At 43.0% G+C, this 24,005-nt stretch overlaps 1 protein-coding gene across 1 annotated transcript in view; it reads left to right on the top strand.

The window, feature by feature from the left end:
- LOC148036100 (tRNA (guanine(26)-N(2))-dimethyltransferase 2-like) overlaps positions 1-24,005 on the top strand; it is an 80,140-nt gene that overhangs the window by 19,251 nt on the left and 36,884 nt on the right. Inside the window, exons 3-9 of the mRNA XM_087678082.1 lie at positions 10,094-10,181; positions 10,262-10,383; positions 10,528-10,667; positions 10,743-10,815; positions 15,667-15,755; positions 15,840-15,945; positions 16,062-16,274. Of these exons, the coding sequence (XP_087534208.1) occupies positions 10,094-10,181; positions 10,262-10,383; positions 10,528-10,667; positions 10,743-10,815; positions 15,667-15,755; positions 15,840-15,945; positions 16,062-16,274 (831 nt within the window). The remainder of the gene's footprint in view (positions 1-10,093; positions 10,182-10,261; positions 10,384-10,527; positions 10,668-10,742; positions 10,816-15,666; positions 15,756-15,839; positions 15,946-16,061; positions 16,275-24,005) is intronic.

Below are 24,005 nucleotides of genomic sequence, written 5' to 3'. Positions count from 1 at the left end.
AGGCGGTGGCTACAACGGTGCATATTTGCAACCGCTCTCTGACTTCGGCATTGCAAGACATGACTCCTTTTGAGGCTTTCTTTGGGAGGAAGCTTTCTGTGTCTCACTTTCACATCTTTGGATGTACTGCTTTTGTCCATGTGGACAAGAAGAAGAGGAAGACGAAGCTCGACTCTAAGTCGAGACAGCTTATCTTCGTGGGCTATAGCACGACCACGAAGGGATATCGGCTCTACAACCCGACTACACGGAAGATTGAGGTGAGTAGGGATGTGATCTTCGATGAGGCTTCGGCCTCCGAGGATCCGATTGATGGTTCTCTTACAGGTGCTTCTTCGAAATCGACCGGACCCTCCCCCACCTTCTCTCCCTTCACTCCTTCCAGGATATCTCTTAGCACCCCTCCTTCTTCGGCTCCTCCCCCTCGTATTCCTCCTCCTCCTTCGGCTTCCCCTCCCCTTTTGGCGGATGTGACTCCTTCTTCTTCGAGTACTTCCATCTCTTCAGCCTCCTCTTCGGAGTCTTCTAGGGATCCACCGCCATCCGATGGGGAGCCTTCTTTAGATGAGGAGGATCTACCTTCCCTTGGTGAGGGGGCGTCCCTTTCTGAGACAGGTGCTTTACAGGTTCCGGAGGCTACTCGGTCTCCCTCGCAGCAGGAGGAGTCTCTTAGGATTCCTGTGTGGTATCGCCGGCTTATGCAAGATTCAGGTGTTACTCACTTTCCTGCTTCTTCTACAGGTCCACGCAGATCAGCCCGCTTACAGGCCCAGCGGGATAGTTCACTCTGTGTGAACTATGCTCTTATGCCATAGATTCTTCAGGATTCTGAGCCTTCCACAGTGGAGGAGGCTCTTGCACAAGATATTTGGAGATAGGCTATGTAGACAGAGCTTGATTCCATCGAGTGAAACCATACTTGGGAGCTTGTACCGCGTCCCAAGAAACGGAAGGTGATAGGTGTGAAATGGGTCTTTAAGACCAAGTATCTTGCAGATGGCTCCTCAGACAAGCATAAAGCTAGGCTTGTTGCTAAGGTTTTTGCACAGAGAGCAGGTCTAGATTACTTTGAGACTTTTGCTCCTATAGCTCGGATGTCTACCATTCGAGTTATTTTGGCTCTTGCAGCTCACCACCGTTGGCCTGTTTATCAGATGGACGTTAAGTCAGCCTTTTTGAATGGTGTCCTTGAGGAGGAGATCTATGTTTCACAGCCTCCCGGTTTTCTTGTGCAGGGGAAGGAGGATCATGTCTACCTGTGAAAGGCCCTTTATGACCTGAAGTAGGCTCCTTGTGCTTGGTACCAACGGATTGATCGCTTCTTTCTTCAGAGTGGTTTTCAGCGCTCCGATCATGACCCCAACCTCTACTTTAGGGTTGCGGGTTCTCTTTGTGTTTTGCTTATCTTGTATGTCAATGATCTTATTCTTACAGGGAGCGACCCTCCGTAGGTGGAGCATACTCGGTCTATTCTACGGCAGGAGTTCGATATGACGGATCTAGGGATCCTTCACTTTTTTCTAGGACTGGAGATCTATCGAATGGCACAAGGCATCTTTATCTCGCAGCACAGGTACATCTCCGAGCTTCTTTCGGAGTTTGGTATGGCCGAGTGTCGGCCTATTTCATGTCCCATGGACCCTGAGTCCAAGTTTTTGGCAGATGGCGTTCCCCTTTCTGATGCCACCCGTTACAGGTGTCTTGTTGGTTCACTTATCTGGCTTCTTTACACTCGGCCATATATCTCTTTTGTGGTGGCTTTGTTGTCTTCTTTTATGAAGACTCCTACACAGGACCACTGGAGGGCAGCCTCGTGTGTTTTTCGGTATTTACAAGGGACTCGGTCCTACGGGATCATGTATGGAGATGGGATCACTCTTTCTGGATGGAGTGATTCTGACAGGGCAGGTGATGTGGATTCGAGACGATCCACTACAGGTTATGCTTTCACCCTTGGATCCAGTGCTGTCTCTTGGAGCAGCAAGAAGCAGCCTATTGTGGCACTTTCTTCTACAGAGGCTGAGTATCGGGCCTTATGTTCGGCCGCTATGGAGGCCGTTTGGCTCCGTCGCTTGATGGTGGAGATTGGCTTTTCCCAGATAGGACCTACGGAGCTGCGCGTGGACAACCAGAGTGCCCTTTCTCTGGCAAAGAACCCGGTGTTTCATGCTCGCACGAAGCACATTGAGGTTCACTACCACTATGTTCGAGAGCGGATCGTGGATTCGGAGCTGGCGGTGGCCTATTGTCCCACAGTGGACAATGCGGTTGATCTCTTCACGAAGCCTTTGCCTCAGGCTTATTTGCTTCATCACATGCGGTTGTTAGGTCTTCAGACCCTCCCAGGATCTGAGAGGGGGTGTTAGCCTGCTCTATTTCAGTGTCAGTCTGTCATCTCTTGGTTATGAGCTTCTGATAGAGTTTGGCAGGAGAGAGAGGAGCTCTGTCAGTTTAGGTGTTGCTGATTTTTGTTGTGCATTCCCTTCTCGGGGTGGCAGTCAGCCTTTAGTGGCCGTTTTTGGTGCTGTCGGCCAGTTTTGGCCAGGTCGGCTAGATTTGGGCCAGTCGGCCAGTTTAGTGGCTGGGGGGGCTATTTATAGTCCCCCCCCCCCCCCCCCCCCCCATCAGCCACATATACTGTTTTGCAGATTCAGTACACACTCCCTCCTCTCCCACTCCGGCATTGGTGCTGCCTTTGTTTCCAGCCTGATCTGGTGCCCTCACTGATGCTTCGGGCGTGATCAGTCCATTTCAGTGTATTCAGCATTCATTTCAGTCAGTGCAGATTTTCTTCCTTCATTCTCTTCTTTCTCTCTCTCTCTCTCTCTCTCTCTCTCTCCTCTGTGTTCATGTTCCTTCTTCCGTTGCGCCCTCTCACAGCACCCAAGGTTGGGGATGAGCAAAAGCAAATTGTATCAATGGGATCGGAAACCCAAATGCAAGGTCATCTTGGTAGTGTCAATCCAATGGGTTTTGGATAGTTGGGTGTGTATGCAATGATGAGGCAGCCATGATACTTTGGTGGTGGTATTATTTTCCATGCTATGGTGGATGACAGACTACATACGGGAATGTATGGCACAACTCCTTATAGTATGCAGCAGCCAATGCATGGTGTGCAAGGCTCAATGTATTCGGGTATGACTGGTAGCATGCATAACCCTATGTATGGCAGCATTGGTATGATGCCTAGGGCACAAAGTGGCATGTTTGGTAATGCGTTTGCATCCCCAAATGCTTATGGGGCTTACGAAATGAGTGTTGGTCATGCAAATGCTTCTTTTGATATTGGTCATGATGCAAATACAACAAATGCACCCTTATTGCAACAACAAGTATATATGACAACTTGAGTCCCAAAGGGTCAGCAAAAGACTATGATGAGGGTGGAAAAGAAGTCAAGTTTCAGTCCTTCAGTGGTGCACAAGATAGGCTGAAAGCCTTGACTTATATTCAGTAGTTTGATGTAGCCTATTTGGAGGGAAACTTAATCGAATCCTCTAAGATTTGAAAGGTAGTCACTTTCTTGAAGGGGAATGCATTGCAGCGGTGGCCCATGCTTTTAATGTAAGGTAGAGCACCGTCAACATGGGTACAATTCAAGCAAACATTTGTATCGAATTGATTGACTAGTACATTTGAGGTGGACATCATGATAGCTTGGAACAAACTTGATGCAACACAATGCAAGAATTTGGAATAGTATAATAAGAAGTTTTGGGATGCCTTGTTGCCAGAAACTTCTTATTGTCTTGTTCCTCTTCATGAGCAAGTGGAAAAGCATATACGTGGGCTGCCTAAGGGAATCAAAGATTTTCGCATCAAACTCACAGTATCTAGCATGTCCTAGCTCATAGAGACAACTGCTACAATTGATGCATTGTTGTATAGGAAAGATTCATGCTTACAATAAAGTGAGAAGAAGCTGAATAAGAAATTGTTAAAGGTTAAGATCAGAAAATCAGCTTGAAAAAAGGTCAAAACAGCAAGGAAAGGCTAGGAAATTAGTTGCACAATGTAGGAAATTAAGGGTTTTGTTTGTGAACATAAGAGTCACATGGCTAAGAACTATCCCATTAGGTAGCAAGCTGAAAAATTAGAAAATCAAGGAGATCACAAGGGTAAGAAGGCCAAAACATTAGTTAGGGAAGGATCATATTTTGTTTTTGAAAATGTATGTTGATTGCTTCTCTTAGTCACTTCTGGGGCAACTACTGCTTAAAAGGCCAGAAGATCATGACATGGATCTTATTCTTGGAAGTAGCCCACCTAATAAGCCACCTTGTAGGGTAAGTGAGCCTAACAAGAGTAGATAATGAGTTAGGTGAATGAGCTGTTGGAAAAAGGGTTGATTCAACCTAGCTTATGTGCTTTTGGTGTAGAAAAAGGATGGTTCATGGCATTTATGCATTGAGTATAGTGCTTTGAATAAAATCATGATAAAGAATTGGTTTTCAATCCCTCGAATCGATGATGTCATGGATAGATTGCAAGGGGCACTCATATTTAATCGTATAGATTTGAAAAGTGGATATTGTCAGATACGCATTAGATCGGAGGATGTACCCAAGAGAGCTTTCAAGTCATCTCTTTTGTCACTATTAATCGGATGATAAATGGCATATTTAGGCTATATAGAGGGTTTGTGGGTACCTTTTTTGATGACATGATTGTCTACTCAAAGAATGAGGCAGAGCATAGAAAGCATGTGGACATTGTGTTCTATGAGTTGTGTGAGCATAGATTGGTTATTAATGACAAGAAGAGTGATTTTTTTTTACGAGATCCAATTTTTTAGAACACATTGTGTTGGTTGATGGTATTCATATGGACCCTATAAAGGTTGAGGTAATACATTCATGGTGAGGAATGCATATGAGATATGTAGCTTTTTGGGTCTATGCTTCTATTACAAGAAGTACGTAAACAGTTTTGCTGAAATTGCATCCCCGTTGCATGCTTTGTAGAAGAAGGGTGTGCCTTTTAAGTGGATAGCAGTGGAAATTTCAGCATTTGAAAAGTTAAAGGAAAAGAAGACTTGAGTTCCTGTGCAAAAAAAATCATTTGTTATTCAATGTGATGCATGTGGGAACAACATAGGGGTTGTTTTAATGCAGAATGATTGAGTTGTGGCATATGAGAGTCATGTTCTCTATGATACAAAGAGGAATTCGCTTGCTGTAACTCATGCACTTTCGACATGGAAACATTATCTTTTAGGAGTTGATTTCATAGTGTAGATAGACTATTAGACGTCGTGCTATTTCATGAGTCAAACCAAGTTGTTTGAGAAGCACATGAGATGGGCAAACTTATCTATGTTTCACTTTTAGATTGTGCACATAGATGGGGAAAATAATGTGGTGGCTGATGCATTATCACGTAAGCCTCAGATTTCGGCTATCACTATGGTATATCACATTGAGTTGGATACCTCGAAAGATTATATACTGTTGATTTAGACTTTGCATATGTATATGGTCGGCTTTGCAATGGCTAGAGGCATGAGTATTTTGTACTTAGAGATGGTTTTTTGATGATGCATGGACGATTGTGTGTCACAAAGTAGTTGAGGCCTAAAGTGATTCACTGAGAGTTATGCTCCTCCTTATGCTGGACATAGATGGATTGATGCTACCGTTAAGAGTAGTGGAGTATTTCTTTTATTAGCCTTCTTTGAGACAAGATATTAAGTAGTTTGTCAGGACATGCTTCGTATGCTAAAAAGTGAAGTATGATAGGCAAAATATGTCGGGTTTATTGCAACTCTTACCTATTCTAGATAGACCTTGGTAGAGCATTGCTATAGACTTTATCTTTGAACTTCTTAGAACACCTACAAGGAATGATGGAATATGGATAATTATTTGCAAGTTTAGTAAGAAAGTCCATTTCATTCTGGTGAGAAAGAAGATAAAGGTTGATCATATAACACGCTTATTTTTGTAGCATGTATTTAAGTATCATGGCATGCCAAAGTTGATCATTAGTAATCAAGACTCTCGGACGACTAGTTTGTTTTGGAAGGGGCTGTTTGAAAATATGAATATCACGTTGAAATTTTCTTCATCCTTCCATTTACAAACAAATGATTAGTTAAAAGAGGTAAATTCTATAGTGCTTGATCTCTTGAGATGCTATCTATATGAGTATAAGTCACAATGGGAGTAGTATATGCCTTTGGTAGAGTTTGTATACAATAATACAATGTATAGTTTCACTGGCAAAGCTCCATTTGAGATTGTGGAAGGTGGTAAGAAAGTGCCCCTTATTTTGCACACAAAGGACTAGATCTTCGAGGCAAATCTATATGTAGATTTTTCAAGAGAAGCAAGAGAAGGTAGTTGATCACCATAGACGTGGTTTGTAGTTTGTAGTGAGTGAATATGTGTTGTTGCGTTTTGAAAAGGCAAGGCTGAAAAAGATAAAAGGTAGATAGAGGTTGTATCGAAAGCTGAGTATGAGATACTATGGACCCTTTCAAGTGTTGGAGAGAATTAGTGATGTTGCTTATAGTCTGAAATTGCCTTCACATTGGCGGATACACAATGCCTTTCATGTGAGCTTATTGAGGCCTTTTCATGGTGATCTATCTATTGAAATTCAGTTAGAGGTTGAGGTGCTAGATGAGATTTTGGTACTTGAGGAAATTTGACACATAAAGAGAGAAAGGTCGAAGGTAAAGTTTCCAGAAGGTATTTTGTGAAGTTTCAGAACCATCCACTAATGGATGCTAAGTGGATGGAAGAGGATGACTAGTCACTATAGTTGGTATGTAGATGGGTATGTTTTTCAATGCAGTTGTGAAACTATACATTTGCATCACAATGCATTAGTTTATGATCATCAAAGATTGATTATCGGTTGCTAGTTTTCAGTCATGATCATTAGTTTTCAATAGTACTCAATTGGTTTTGTGGACAATAGTATGTTTTATGGATGCCATTGATAGTTCAACCATGGGTTGTGCTTAGTTTATGCTTTGCTATGGTTGTTTGGCTAAAACAATTAAGATATGCTAATGAGAAATGCATTCTATGGGTATTTAGCAACAATATTGGATTCTTCATGAGTCTCATGTTTTGTGTATACTGGTTGAAAATTTTCAGTAAGTCTTTGGCATTAGCATATTTCTAAGTGTCCCACCAATTGTCACATCTCATGACATGTGGTTGGGCACTTATCTTGTTCTACTTCACTTTCCCCCTTTGCACTAAGTCTCCCTTTCTCCTATAAAAAGAGCTTGAGTTGGCCAGCCATCTTTGTTATGGAGATGTGTATTTTTATTGCTTTGTTTTGGCAGAATTAAGTTGAAGTGCAAGTTATTCTAGGCATGGTAAAAGTCCAAAACCCATGTTGGGCAGTGGTAGATATCGGCAAAAGGTGTTTCAAGTTATGCTAGACAAGTATTCGTAGGTGCCTAGTGACATCTTGATCTTAGATATCAAATGGACCCTTAAAATTTTTTTTTAAACATTTAATGCCAAGACTAAGGTTAATGAATGTTAGAACAAGTTTCAAGTTCAAAGGGCTCAACACATTCAATATGGATGGATAATGACCAATTTAAGGGCTAGTATAACAGGATTTTTAATTTCCACAATTGATTAATTGCTGGAAATAAAGACTAGAGGTTGAGTCCTGCATTGGAAGGTGTGCCACTTGTTGGAAGGTGAGAGAACATGCCATGCTCGGTTGCTTGAGGCCATTGGAGGCTGGCTGAGATAGAGAGGGAGCCATTTTGAACAAGGTGACTGCTGTTGTATGCATTTTGTGGGCTATTGGATCAGCTTGGAGGTGGGTGATAGCGTATTGTGTGTGCATGACACGATAGGGGCAGCAAATTTCTTCTCTAGCTCAAGGAGAAGCGGGGATAGAAGAGGAAGGTGTAACGAATTACTTGAGCACCGAAGTTGAACACAAGTGTGCAACAAAACACAAAGTGATAGTAGAAGAACATAGTGGTGAAGAGTAACTTAGAGATAATGAAGATTAAAGAACGAATAATGAATAATGTGATGGTCAATGGAGTAAACACATTATGCAAGAGTGAATACAAAACCTCAAACTCGTATGTTTAGAATGGACTATGATAGAGATGAGTTGGAGAGTGTGTTGTACTTGAATGGATCTTGAAATGCAGCAGGCAGCCTCCAAACAGTGGCCAGCTGCTGTAAACAGCAGTGAGGCTGCACTATCCCAAAAATGCAGGGCTGAGACTGAAGATGACTGATCAGATGAAGATAGAAGCATCTCGACAGCAGTCATCAGCTCTTGGAGACAGAGATTGATCAGGGTGGCAGCTGTAATCACCAAATGAAGGCTCGAAAACAGTAGTGTGCACCAGCAGATGGGAAGTTCCAGGCCTGGCAGGGCAATGCAAGTATGTGGGCAAGCAGGTAGCACATGTGCAGGGCAGGTGGGCAGGGTTGCAGGTCAGGCAGGCAGGCAGGCAGGCAGCATCTGCTGGTCTGATCAGCAGGTGAGACTGCCACATTGCAGCCATGTTGCAGTCAGGCCCGACTCAGACAGGTGGGCCTGACTGCCACATTGCAGCCACGTTGCAGTCAGGCCCACCTGTCCCAGTTGGCACCTCTTTTGCAGGCCGACCTGCTCATTTTGAGCCCCTGCCTCCAGCCTATTTACAGGCACCTTGCTGCTGTTCAAAGTTAATCAGAGTTTTGTGTGGTACTTGGAGAGTGTGAGGTTCTGGCTGTTGCATCATGGACAGCCTGCTGTACTCTTTCTGCTCTGATTGATTCACTGTTGTACATGCATCTTCAGTGTTCCAAAATGGACTCCCCCCCCCCCAACCGCCGCGGGCCCCAGTGTTCAGCATTCATGATCAGTCCGTGCATCCGCTTCCACATCACTGCATTCTCATTCCCACCTTCTCAACCCTCTACCCTACACTCAGCACTCAGTCTCCTTCCACTGTCATCTTGCTATAGTTTTTTGAAGGCAAAAGCTAATGGTTTTATTTGAGAAATCCTGAGTGCCCTCTAAAGTTTTTGGCGAGTTTGCACACTCCTTGCTTGGTTCAGCTGTGTATCACATCCCTCATAATGTCATTTGAGCATTTGCTGGTCATCATATGTCACTTCGGATATCCTTTGGGATGGGCTGTCTCTTGTTAACATTCTGATCTTCTAGAGATTAGGGCAATGGCAAAGCTTGATTGTTAGCAATTGTAGACTTGGCCTTGACATGTCAGGTTGGGATTTGTATAAGGCATTCTTATGGCATGTATAGATTTTTGTCTTGCAAAATTATTGTTAAAATGTGAGATGGTTTGTTCTCCAAGATGTATGACTGGATACATCGCCTCAAATTCATTATCATTCACTGGATAGGGAGGCAATTTGGGCCTTGACTTTCTTTTTCCAAGAGAGCATATTGGGTTGTTGCGATTGTAAGAACGCTTACCACCCTGAAAACTAAATCACTTGGTAAGAGAAACTATACACTTTGAGAGCTGCTGAAGGGAAAATACTAAGCTGCTTACTCTCAAGGAGACTAACTTTTGATTGGGTTCTTTATGATTACAAAAGTGTATCTAGTTGGAGTACCCTTGAATTGATTGGCTTTCCAGAAATCCTGCAATGTACTTTTTGTCAGCAAATCTAGTCAATTGATCCCAGGTTGTAGGTTTGATTTTTTTGGCAGGCTTGAAGAAAAGGACTTTGTGTATCAATAACATACCGATACATTGTAGGCTTGGACTCTCAAAGGAAATTAGCTGGCTTCCATATAGTCCCAAGTGTGTAAAAATTGGGAAGCCGCCTTCAGTCTTTAAAATCTGCAAGACCCTAGACTTGATTGGACTTTGCATTGCTACATTCTGATAAGTGGGAAGCTGCATTATAGTCATCTTAACTGTTTTATAAACTGAGCATTCCTTTAGATTGAATGCCAATTGTTCGAAGCACTACCATGGATGCAGTTTTGGCTGATCAAAGTGTATTGCAGTATCCATACAAAAACATTTTGAACTCGTATATAATAATTTCAATTTACAGATGTTTAAATGAAAAAGGAAGCTGGAGCTTTGTTCGCTTGATCTTTAACGTCTTTTTGGTTTGTGTGCTCCAAGGCCTTAGCAGCTTCAGGTTTGCGTGCAATCCGATATGCCCGAGAGGTGGAGGGTGTGGATTCAGTTGTGGCATTGGATGATGATGAAGGTATAGAGAAGAGCTTTCACCACAATTTTCATTACAATCACAGAACATTCCCAGATAGTGACATCTGCTATGCTTTGCAGTTGCTGTGGAGTCTTGTAAACGTAATATCAGATTGAATGGCAAAGTTGCAATGTCCAAAGTTCAGGCTGAACTTGGTGATGCTCGGTTTTATATGATGAATCATGAGAAACAGTTTGATGTGGTCAGATTCAAGCCCTTTTTTTCCCTCTCCTTATTTCCTTTTTTGATTTTTAACATCTTGAGTCGTGTTTTTTGTTTAATTCCTTTTCCTGATGTGCTCTTCTTTTATTACTTCATGGATGTGGATTTGCTTGGGCAAGCATAGGTGGATGTGGATCCATATGGCTCACCTTCTATATTTTTAGATTCGGCTGTACAATGTGTTAAAGATGGTGGACTTCTCATGTGCACAGCAACTGACATGGCAGTTTTATGCGGGAACTATGGAGAAGTATGCTTTACCAAGTGCGTAAAATAATTGCTGATGGTTGCTGTTTTTTTCATACTTAACACAGCATCTAATAACTGTGAATGCCATAGGTATGGTTCATACTCCCTCAAAGGAAAACACTGTCATGAGATGGCAGTCAGGATCCTGCTATCTTGCATTGAGGTATTTGTGGGACCCAAAAGAAGAAATATATTTTTGTTTGCACTTCTGAAATTCACTATGATGTTTGTTCTTGTACCTCAATTTGTCTAGCCATATGCAAGGAAATAAAAAGAGGGGAAGGTAATCATTCACAAGATAATAGGTTCACATGTATAAGCGTGGATACTCTTTGTTGTGTACTGATTTGGTACAGGCCTCAACAGGTGTCCATGCAAGTGTAAGAATTGCCAAAATGTAGTCATTTGGACATCAGGAGAACCCTTTTTTTTCCCTGGGACATGACAAGATGGAATTTGGGCATACACTATAGACTTTGATGGCAGAATTCATATAAAAGCTACACTCTAGTCAGATTAACTTTAAAAACAAGCCAGATTAACTTTAAGTAGACAAATATCTAGTGAGACAGTCATACATCTGCCCAACTCTACTTAGAGGGAGTCACATCTTTATTGATCTTCAGTGCCATATGTTCTCTTTTAGCTTTGCATGTGAGCTTCTACATCAGCACATAGGTCCCTGATGCTCAATGATAGTGCTGCCACATGACCAACTGCTCCAGACTGTCCATGTTGCTTTTACATCAAAGTGCAGCTGTTTGCTGCTTGGCAACTGCCTCCTGCTACTCATGCTGTCATTCCAGCCAGCCATGCAGCCGTAGCCTCTACATGTAAAAACTCTAGACCTGTTCTTCTAGAGAGGTCATTTAAAAAGACCAGATGGTGTGCTCTAACCATCACAAGGAGATGCTTACAACACTGAGACCATTTAAACATCCCAACTCTCCACCTCCAGCTCACAAGCATTGTGCTCTAATGTGTCAAAGAAATGTGTCTGGCCGCTATTGATACAAGCACGAAATTCCCTTGCGAATATTTCATCTTGCATATCTGAGAACTCCAAGATATATTCAGACATAACAAGATATGGTAACTGCTCCTGAGTGCAAAGTCTGGAGGTGGATGTTGCAAAGTAGCAGATAGCCATGTAATATCTTTAGATTCTCTTGTCTTGATCTTGATCCACACGAAATGAGCCTCCTCACTTGCTGTACTACTTAAGTCTTAGATACAAAGTTGCAGATAGCCACGTACATATCTTTAGTTTCTCTTGTCTTGATCTTGATCCACACGAAATGAGCCTCCTCACTTGCCGTACTATTATTTAAGTCTTAGATGCAAGACGTAAGCCTCTCTCTAAAAAGCATAGCCACCCCTCTAGATACTCTAATACTGCAAGCTGTACGTGAGCAAGGACTGAAAGATTACTCCCACTTGTATTCTGCGACCATTGGTAATGTGCCCTCTTGACACAAATGAGTCTCTATACGGGATACTATGCCCCTCCCTTTGAAGGTCTCCTCAAAGATCCCTGCATCTAGTGTTGTCCAATTATGATTGCATCCGAACCCACTCCTTGATTGTCAATCATAGTTACTGGAAACACCCTGAAACACCGCATTTTTACCGTTTTCACTAATTTCAGGCACGTGACCTTTTAAATATTTTGGCTGAATAGGAGTGAGATCATCCCTTAAGATTTATTTTCTGCCCCTTCACTGTACTCTGCTTAGGGATGAGTTATGTTCCTCAAGGCTAGGAAGACGGAGGATCGTGGCTTGCTCTTTTGGCCATCCTTTTAAACCACTCTCCTAGTGGCGGTATGGATATGAGTGTTCAGAAGCACTTTGGCATGATGTTGAGCAACCAAAACTTTCTCTAAATTATTGAATTTTATAGAAGCTTTGGGCTCATTAAAACAGCCCCAAGAACACATATTTACCATTTTTACGACACTCTAGATAGTTGTGCTACACTCTAGACATTCTTTTGGCTTCACATGTTATCCAAAAGGGACTTAGTGTGCATACCACTGATCATTCTTGTGCCCAGCCATTCCACCTCTCCATCATCATCATTATTATCTGCCAGCTGCTGCCACTCTGCCCGCCACAACCTATCATTGTCAAAAAGAAGTGGTTGACCGTTGCCAGCTGCTCCAGGTGCTGCCCAACTACTAGAGATTCATTCAGAAGTGCACCCCAGCTGTCAGCCATGTGCCATTCCTGTTTTGGCTGCTGCCATCCTATTTGGTAGCCTTCTATTGTTGTCTCCAGCCTCTAGAAGGATTCAGCCTGTTGTGTTTCACAGCCAGCTGTGACATCGACTCTTGCTGATGTCATCATCAGCCCTAGCTCTTGTTGCCAGATGCATTTTTGTTTTTATTAGCTGCTGCATCTACATTTTGAGCTTTGGTTGCTCTAGACTGCGGCAGACATCATCCACATTGATCCAAAGGCTTTCACCAGGCTGTAGACTTCTGCATTTTGCTCTAGTTCCAAAGATTGCTGCATCTTAACATCTAGCTTGTTCCCCCACTGTCTGCAGCCCTCTTCATCAGAATCACTATTCGCTCCAGTCCAGTGCTTCTACCTCATGATTGGTGGTATAGCTGCACTCAAGCTTCGTTCTTAGAGGGGGACTCTCTGGCACTCTCTCTTAGTCAACTCCCCCAAGAGATGCTAGCTTTTGATGATCTCCGCGCATAGTTACCAGGAACGGGGAATGGGAACGGGACCCCCCTGGAACGGGGGGAACGCCCAAAGTTAGGGAATGGGAATGGAGGGAACGGCATATATAGAGAGAGAGAGATGAAATGATATATTAACGTCTACAAAAGGAAAATGACCTATGCGACCATGAGTTACAATCATGTGTATGATGGTACAACTGTCTGGGCAAAATATGTATGTAGCACAAAGCAAAATAAGAAAGGAAACTAACTATAGCTATGTGTAAAACATAGAGCTCTATCTAGTAACAATGAGCTCCAAATGGTACAATCTCATGTGGGTAGGGAGGACCTAGCTCTAGCCTGAGCAATAATCCCTTGTATTCGCCTATGAAGGTGTCGTCGGTGTTTGTGCCGAGGCCTAGGACGTCTGGATCGGCTAAGCTGAGCGGTGTACTCCTGAGGTGCATGTCATGAAGCCGTCGTATCTCAAGGAGAAAGAGGCCAAGGCATCGTTGATTGGTAAAATCCATGACTTTGGATAGTGGTTCGAATCTGTCTCTAAAGAGACAGTGGAAACGGCCACGGACCTCATAATACGCTGGGCAGCGGCAAATATAATGCTCCTTTGTCTTTGGCTTTAATTGGCATATCTAGCATATGGAGAGAGAGAGAGAGAGAGAGAGAGAGAGAGAGAGAGAGAGAGAGAGAGAGAGAGAGAGAGAGAGAGAGAGAGAGAGAGAGAGAATCAACACTTAAGTCTTAGAATCTAGAGAGATATCATATCAACCATAATTCGTGAAATTAGAGACATAATTCGTGAAATAATAGGCAGGCAGGAGAGGCAGGCGAGAGTCGGGAGGCGGGCCTGGCAGTCGGGCAGGCAGTCAGTCAAGAGAGGCGGGTTAGGCAGGCGAGAGAGGTGGGAGTCGGGCCAATTGGCGCGAGGTAGGACATGACAGGATTGACATTAAAAAAAAAAAGCCCCGCCATTGGAACGGCCGTTCCAAATAGGGAATGACCAGGCAAGGGAGAGGGGTAGGAACGGGATAGGGAACGGGCTGGAATGTTCCGCCAGCGTTTCTTGGGCTTAGATCTCCTGGAATGCGTTAATCCGTTCCTAAGTGCTGGAATGGGCGTTCCTTGTTTCTCTGTCTCCACGCCTTGAGCTGCATTTGTATCACACTCTCTCCATTCATCCATTCATCCATTCATTATCATTCATTCATTCATTACATTCTTGTTGCTATCTTTTGCGTTCTTGTTTGTGTTGTCTATATTTAGTTGTGTTTGACGTATTGACTCCCTCTACTTGATTAATCGTTTTTATGATCAAAATGGTAGCTCATTTTGTCAGCCCTAAGTTAATGTTTTTATGGCTTGCATGCTAATGCACTTTGGTCTCTCTCTCTCTCTCTCTCTCACACACACACACACACACACACACACACACACACACACACACACACACACACACATGCGCGCGCACATTTTTGACGATGTAATGATTCACATTCTCAGTATTTTGAATTCTGTCCCCATCCCTTGGTTCCCATCCCTTGCCTTTGGCCCTCCCCCATCATGTCCCTACCATTATAATTGTCCATGTCCCTCATCGGTTGTGACTATGATATGATAAAATTCTAGCATTAAACCATGTGGGTTTTTGGAGAAAAAGGTTTGATTAAAGAAGAGGTGGGTTTTTGCCATATAGCTATCAGTGCACTTACATAAAGCAAGTAGCATATATGATTCTTAAACAAAACTCTGTTATTGGAGCCTTCTTCACAGCAAATAACCTTTTATGCATTGAGATACTCAATTGGTAAATTCTAAAGTTATCAATTGGGTCCATGCATGTTTCTACTAAACAATTATCAACTTTTTGGGTACAGTGACATTCTTGAGATTAATTCTCTATGATGGAAAACTGATGGATAGTTTGATAAGTTGGTTGTGAATTTATTGGCTGTGTCATAATTATTTACCATTGTGTTATAGGTGTTGATTTATTTTTCTGTGCTTCTGTGGATGAAATGTTAGGTGTTGATTTATTCTTCTTTCCTTCTGTACGTTCATGATTCAATGCAAATTTTCAGGACATATAGGAGACATATTCAGGGAAATCCTGTTATTGCTTCTTCTGATGTCTGGGTGTACCTAAAATGTTTAAGTTCATTTATCAGAATTTACAGCACCAGCTATATTGTTTTCTTTTGATGGGCTTGGTATATACTAAGCTTCAATTCTCAGCTATATCATTTTTGGTTTTCTTTGGTCAGTTACTCAAACTGGTTATTGTCTGAAGAACGCATTTATGTGCTTATTTCTTTCTTGCAGAGCCATGCAAACCGATATAAGCGGCATATTGTACCTGTTTTATCTGTTTCAATTGACTTTTATGTACGTGTTTTTGTCCAAATATACACGTAAGTATTCTGTATATGTGTATAGTCTGCAATGTTCCACTGTTGCAAGTATTTGCCCTAGTTTATTCAAACTACATTTTGCAGATCTCCTCTAGCTGTAAAATTGACTCCAAGCAAACTGTCATATGTCTATCAATGCGTTGGCTGTGATTCTTTCTTTCTACAGCCTGTGGGACGCATTGCTCAAAAGGTAGACAGTAGTAGAAGTCCTGTAACACTCAGGTTGAAGCTTGCAATGCCATACGAATCTTTAAGCTAACTTTCTTCCCTTGATTGTTTTGCCTTGGGGTATCCTGTTCATTCCAGAACAACTCTACACACTATTATCCTGGAACTGGACCGGTAGTGTCCCCTGAATGCCAGGAGTGTGGCAAACGCTTTGAAATGGGAGGTCCAATATGGTCAAGTCCTATTCATGATAAGGACTGGGTCAATTCTATTTATCAGGATTTAAGGAGATTGGAAGATCGATATCCATCATTCAATAAAGTGCACAGCTTGTTAACTGCAGTATCTGAGGTGATTAAAACTCTCTTCTTGTACTGTTGGATGCATAAATTCAATGGGCTTTTTCTGTAGAAGGTCTTTTGTTGGGTGCATGATATGAATCATACCATTTCTGATTTCCTGAGGTTTATTGAGCATGCTTTGTGAGTTTGGCAGGGTTGATCACTCGATTATTGCGGTGAGCAAGTATGATATTTACTTCATTGTTTTTGATCCTGCACTACTTAGTACTGCTGACCTGTTTGTGCTTAGTGCTGTAAGCTTGTGTATCGCTTTTGACTAGTTTGCAGTTGAAAGCTCAACAGTCATAGCCTTTACCTGCCCCAAGAAAGTCTTATGTATGATTTGGGCTGGCCGCGTGTCACATGTCCAGTAGCCACTAGAGCCTTATTGGAAAATGGCAGCCAGCTATGGAGAGAGAGAGAGGAGAGACAATAACAGCAAGAGAGTGAGCTGAAGCAAAAAGAGAAGTGTACTTGCTAGAATGAAAGTACAACTTATGTTTAGGTCAAGGGTTGACCTAACTAGCCTTCAACCAACTAACTAGAGTTAGGTTTATTTTACTCTAGAGCCTAGTGTCACTACTTTAAGTTTCTAAGACACTAGGTGTACACACCTTACATTGACACTTTAATAAGTGTCCACACCACATAAATTACATTGGGCGCTGCCCATAGAATCGGCAAATTCTAACACCCCGCTGCAGTGCCAATGTGATGAAGTACAAGGATGATCAATCACCAAAGAGTAACAAGTTTAAGGACTTTCGAAAAGCCTCAAACTTCTCGCGTGGTAGTGCCTTGGTGAAAATGTCTGCAACATTTTTCTGTGTGGGTACATACATCAAGCTGATCTCTCTTGCATAGCATCTCTCTTTGACATAACGGTAATGCTCCTCTATGTGTTTCGTGCGAGTATGAAACACAGGATTTTGTGCTACTGCAATAGCAGTCTAACTGTCAGAAAGAATGGGTGTAGGACCCTCCAATGGTAAATGTAGATCAGCCAACAATCTGTGCAACCATACACATTTCACTGTTGCTGTGAAGGCTGCCCTGTACTCAGCCTCACAAGACGAGATAGCCACTGTAGGCTGTTTCTTGCTTAGCCATGAAATGCATGAACGGCCTAGAAAGAAACAGTGTCCACTGGTAGACTGCCTAGTGTCTGCATCACCAGCCCAATCTGAATCAATATAAGCTTGTAAGTGCAAGTCTTCCCCCTAGAAAATAATAACCCATGTGATTGACTACCTTGCAAATATTTGAAGATCCGCTTAACAGCTTGCCAATGTATGGTTCATGGGCTATGCATATACCTTCTCACCTAAGATACTTCATACTGAATGTTAGGGCGTGCGTTGCAAAGATAAATAAGACAGCCAACAACCTAGCCGTAAATTGTAACATCAGACATCTCTTCACCATCATGCATAGACAGCTTTAAGCCTGGCTCCATAGGAGTGCACATAGGCTTGCAATCTTGCATACTAAACCTACGCAACAGCTTATCTACATATTGTGACTGTGACATGATGATACCATGCTGATTTTGGGTGAATTGAATTCCCAAATAATAGTGTAGGCAGTCCATATCTGACATAGCAAATGCATGTTTTAATTCAGCCTTAAAATCTGCAATTTTTTCTTCTGTAGGTCCGATGAGCAGTATGTCATTTACATAAAGAATGATAATCAGCAAGTCCCTCCCTCATTCTTAATGTATAGAGTGGGAGAATTAGACTATTTTTGAACCCTTTGCTAGCCAAATAAGCATTGATTTTGGAGTACCATGCATGAGGAGCCTATTTGAGACCATAAAGAGCTTTATGTAGCTTGCATACCATGTGCTCTTTCCCTTTAATCACAAACCTTGGAGGTTGTGACACATAAACATCCTCACGCAAATCCCTATTCAAGAATGATGTCTTAGTGTCCAATTGATGTACTTTCTAGCCATAATTTGCAGCCATGGCAATCACACATCTCACCGTACTCATGCGGGATGTAGAAGCAAAAGTTTTTTCATAATCTATGCCCTTCTTCTGTGCATAGCCTTTTGCTACCAACCGTGCTTTACATATGCTCATCGCAATCATTTACTTCCGTAAAATCAATCAAATGTGCCCCTCTCGCATCATTTGTTGCATTTCTGGCAGCCCTTCTAGTGCGTTGAGGTATAGGAGCATCCATTTTACTCTCTTGGAGAGTCTATGACAGCCATCTTTGGATTGTTTTGGCTGCATTTACAGCAGCTCTTTCATGCTGTACTACTTCTTCCACTACATGTGGCAAACCATCATTGATACCTTGCTGTTCGGGAGCATATGGTGCAGCAAAAACTTGCTGCATTAAGTCTGTCCTGCCATTTACAATAGGCACATACTCCAAAGTAAGTGGCAAAAGACCCTCAAAAGACATCACTAATGTCATGGGTGGTTGGCATTTGAAACTGATCATGTGAAAATGCAGCATTTTCAACAAATAGGACATCCCTATTGACAAAGACTTTCTTCATGCGTGGGTCATACAAGCGATAGCCCTTGCACTCTGAACTGTAGCCAATAAATATGCATTTTACAGCCTTGTCATCAAGTTTCCCATGAAGCTCTTTTGGAACATGTGCATAGGCTATGCAACCAAATACCCGAAAGTAGTCTACTTTGGGTTTCTTGCCATGCCAAGCTTTGAATGGTGTGATCGTCTTCAGTGCCTTAGTGGGTGTACGATTCAACACATGATTTGCACACTGAAGGCCTTCTAGCCAAAATTTATGAGGTAGCCCCTTGCTTTTTAGCATACAACGAGTCATCTCCATAAGAGTCTGATTTTTCCTTTCAGCAACGCCATTTTGTTGAGGAGTCATTCTAATAGTGGCTTGATGCATAATGCCATGATCAAGCAAATATGTCTCAAAAGCACGAGACATGTACTCCCTCCGTCTATTTGTGCGAAGTGTTTGCACTTTTAAGTCAGTTTTAGCTTCAAGCTTTGCAACAAGATGTTTAAAATGCATGAATACATCGGATTTTGCCTTCAATCCATACACCCATGTATACCGAGAGTAGTCATCAATAAATGTAACAAAGTATTGATGACCTCCAAGTGTACGTGTCCTCATGGGACCACAAACATCAAAGTGAATAAGCTGCATTTTTCGGATAGCACGCACTGCACCATCCTCTTTGAAGGCAAACCTATGCATCTTACCCAAAATACATTCCTGACATGCATGAGGAGGTGGAGTCTCCACTGGAGGCAATGCATCTACTATATGACACCTCTGAAGGGTCATCAAACTCCCAAAGCTCATGTGTCCATAGCGGGCATGCCATAGCTCCGTATTTTACATAGCGAGCGAAAGAGTAGTGATTGCTAAAACATCATGAGACTGTTTATCATATATATCCAATAAAAATAGACCCTTATGTAGGGTGCCGAACATCCTAAGTGTATAATTCATCTCTTTGTCTCTAACAATGCATTTGTCATCCTGAAAGATGACCTGAAAGCTATGCTTATTAAAAATAGAGATAGACAACAAGTTTTTTGTAATGCCAGGTACAAACAAGACATCTAGAAGCATGAAATCACAACCATCTGTAGCAGTAATAGTGATTGTCCCAATGCCACATACATCATAACTGCTGTTGTTTGCAAATGTAACACGCTTCCCAGCAGGGACTGTGTAAGTAGCCTTCCTTCCGTGGATGGGTGGCAAATCCTTGATTACAACTTAATCACAGCAGCAAATAGTTAATGCAAATCTGAAAATACAAATTTACCTACTGATCTTGGACAATGCACACCTGATTGGTCCCAAAATTGGTGCCCCTTTCGGTATTTCTTTAGCTTTATTGAAGAAGAAGTTGATTTACAATGGGATTCTCCCAATCCCTTTTAGTATTTCAACATCCCTTGCTGTTCAAAATCACTAGCAAGTCTTTAATTTGATTTGCCCCTTGATTCGGGCAATCAATTGGCCTTCACCCTCTTTGATGGAGATGGAAAATATCCCAAATTCAATTATTCAATGGTCCCTCCACTTGAGTAGGCTAAAAACAGCTTTAGCCTTGTTGAATCCAAGTCTTGGAGCTTTCAATTTTTGGCATGCTTCTCGAGGCTGTTGCTAAACCCTAATTTTTTATGTAAATTAGGGTTTACAGCAGAGAAATCTGAAATTTCTCAGCCTCCAAGGATTCAAATACTGAGATCTTCGGAGCAAGGTTGTGAAATGGCTGGGAGATGAGAGAGAGTTGTAGAGGGAGAAAATTCAGAGTTTTGTCACGAAGAATGATTGAAAATCAGTCAAATGCAGCTGTTACCTTGCCACAACAGCTTGTAGATGCAAAGAATTGAAGAAAATCAGTCATTTACTGTTGTTGCCCTATCTCAACAGGTTGTAGATGCTGTCTCCTACTGTGGATTGCTCATCTCCTGCTCTTGGCAGCCTCAAAAGATCCTCCGATAGTTGCAAATCAGACCAATAGTCTCCCCTCCCTCTCTCTTGCAGGCTAGATTTATAAAAATGCCTCCCCCCAGCCTCTAAAGACGTTTTTCGGTCTTGCATGGGCATTTTTGACAAGTGGCAGTCTTTTCAAATGGTTTTGTCAGCATTTTTCATAATTAAATATTAATTTTCAGCCTTTAAGCTACCTTAACACTCCTTTTGATCAAGGAATGTTAAGCTTAAAGTGAGGATTTGATGTAGCGAGAATGCCGACGGCCGCCAACCTTGCATTGACCTTGGGAAGAACCGACGCGTCACCTGCAAGTTCTTTCACGGCCTGTCGGCTCTTGAACCTTGCCGTCAACCCTACCTCGTCAACCCTGCCGTCCCTCTATCGCCCTGCTGGCCGATTGCCACTGCCGCCAACTCCTTGTTCCTATTGCCACCTCACTTTCCGCCTCCTCTATCCCACCACAGCCGTTTCCCTGGCTCACAGCAATCGCCTTGCCTATCACGCCTCAACCTGCTTTGCCTGCACTCTCTCCTTGCTTTGCAGCCATGGACACTTTCTCAGCCTCCTCATCCACCCTTGCAGCCTTTGTAAGATTCCTTGAACAAGCAACATCCATCTCGCCTTTCCTCGCACAACCCCAACAGGCAGATTGACGGCTATACCCTGTGCCAACAGGCCAGAAAGCACTTGCACCACCGACACATGGAGCTAGCTTATCGCACGAGATTGCAGGCGGGGTCCTCCACCATCCCCAAGGGGTTCTAGTGTAGCCCCCCGCATATACTCGGCCGATGCCTTCCCACCGGTCTGCTTTGCTTCGAACACGGAGTTGGCACTCAGGGAGAGAGTGACAGTCCTAGAAGCATCATCCTTGGCTTGCAGATGGGTTGGAGATCGTCCGCCTATCCACAGTCTTAAGGACTCCATCCAGTCTGCTCTTACCGGCACCTCAGCTAGGATCACGCGAGTGGTGCCCCTTGGAAAGGGATGCTTCAGACTCTAGTTCAGCTCGCTCGAGTAGATGGAGGTAGCGCTTGTTACTAGCCCGCTTGATGTCAGGACCTCAGTAGCATACTTTGACAGATGGATCGAGGACCTGGACTATTCATTGCTTGGAGATGGCACTGCCATCACCATCTCTTTTCCTGGCCTTGACGAGTATTTTATGCCATACCTTTCTGAGATTGGCAGTGCATTCGGCCACGTCATACAGAGGGATAGGACCTTTGCTGATGCAATCTTAGAAGGCCCACATAGATACCCATCGGTCCAAGTGATAACACCCATAGAGTCTTTGCAATGCCTTCCCTAGAATATTAGAATTCTCTCCATTCACAGGGGACTTTTTTATCCAGCCAGTCTCTTATATAGGCCTCTTGGTCAATGCTTTGCTTGTAGGATGATTGGACATCTTGTAGCTGAATGCCCCAAGACATGCCGACGCCAGACCTCCATGGATGAGGGAGATGGTAGACGTGAGACGCGTTAGAGGAGTGATGCAGAGCGCCAGAGACGGCGCAAGGCTAGACAGAGGAGGAGACAACGTCAGCGAAGATAGCGTGCTGATGAGAGGCAAAGGCACGAGGGCCTAGAGTCGAGATGGTGGAGAGTGATCAGGGACCTCAGGCCGCCAGCCCATGCAGAGCCACTGCAACCTCACATTGCTCCCATTTATGCTCCTCTGGATGCCCAAGAGCGAGAGGTTCCACAGCCATTGATACGGGCAGCATTTGTGAGGGAGGACAGGATCGAAGCTGAGCACAGAAAACTAGTAGACAATAGAGTTTGAAGCACGACACCCAATGCAATTGACTGAAAAGAGTGTAAACTCAAAGTACAACCCTTAAACCTTAGGGTTGTAGGGGGGTGTTCACATCCGAACATTGTAAGTGCCTGTAAGTGTGTGTTATAAGCACATATGAAATAATACCATAAGTCTGGGGGGAAAAAACCTCTCCTACCGAGAGTAAAAAGTGCCCTAGTGTCCTACTGATCACTGACACTCCTATGTGAGCGTAGGCGTAGGTGAGGCGTGAGTGAAATACCCAAAAAACCCCCTTGGAGTAAAGAGTGAACAAGAGTACAAGGATCATCCGCCACCAAAGGAGATCAAATTTAAAGCATGTCGAAATGCTTCAAAATTTTCAGGAGGAAGAGCTTTGGTGAAGATGTCTGCCACATTACTGGTGGTAGGACAATAGACAAGGCTGATATCACCTGCATGTAGCCTCTCTCTGACAAAGTGATAATGTATCTCAATGTGTTTCGTGCATGCATGAAACAGTGGGTTCCGTGCCATCGCAATGGTACTTTGACTGTCAGTGAACAAAGGAGTAGGCTCCGTAATAGATACATCCAGATCAACAAGCAAGCGTCTAATCCATACGCATTCAACTGTGGTAGTGGAAGCTGCTTGTATTCAGCTTCACATGACAATGTGGCAACAGTGGACTGTTTCTTGCTAAGCCAAGATATGGAAGACGAGCCAAGAAAGAAACAATTGCCACTACTGGAGTGACGTGAATCATAATCACCAGCCCAATTAGAATCACTGTAAGCATGTAACTGCAGTGGTCCCCCCTTGGCATAAAGCAATCTAAGAGATCTAGTACCTTGCAAGTAACGGAAGACACGCTTGACAGCTTGCCAATGTGACATGCGTGGCTGATGCATATATGTGCTCAGGGCTGAAGCTGCAAACTATATGTCTGGCCTAGTGTTGTATAAGTAAATAAGACATCCAATTGCTAGAGCATATGTGTGTATATCAAACAAATCACTGTCATCATGTAATGATAGTTTAAGTCCAGGTTCCATTGGTGTACAAACTGGCTTGCAATCTTGTAAGCCAAACTTCTCAAGAAGCTTACCAATGTATCTTGACTGTGATAACCCAATACCTCTAGCATCATGTATGAACCGAATGCCCAAGTAATAATGCAAAGATCCCAAGTGTGACATGTCCAAAGTTTGCTGCAAATTTTGTTTAAATGCTGAAATCTGATCAGCATGTGTCCCTGTAAGCAAGAGATCATCAACATAAAGACAAATGATCAGCATGGATCCCCCCTCTTTACATACGTAAAGGGTAGACTCAGATGAGCTGTTTATAAACCCTTGGCTAAGCAAGAAAGCATCTATCTTTGCATACCAAGCCCTAGGAGCTTGTTTCAAACCAGACAAAGCTTTTTTCAGCTTGCAGACTAAGTGTTCCAAGCCCTCAATTGCAAAACCAAAAAAAGCTTGCAGACTAAGTGTTCCAAGCCCTCAATTGCAAAACC

Source organism: Lygodium microphyllum, chromosome 5 (assembly GCF_053477565.2).
Source record: "Lygodium microphyllum isolate KBCC chromosome 5, Lygodium_microphyllum_v1.1.10, whole genome shotgun sequence".
In the NCBI taxonomy this organism is placed as follows: Eukaryota; Viridiplantae; Streptophyta; class Polypodiopsida; order Schizaeales; family Lygodiaceae; genus Lygodium; species Lygodium microphyllum.
This window is presented reverse-complemented; position numbering and strand designations above follow the sequence as displayed.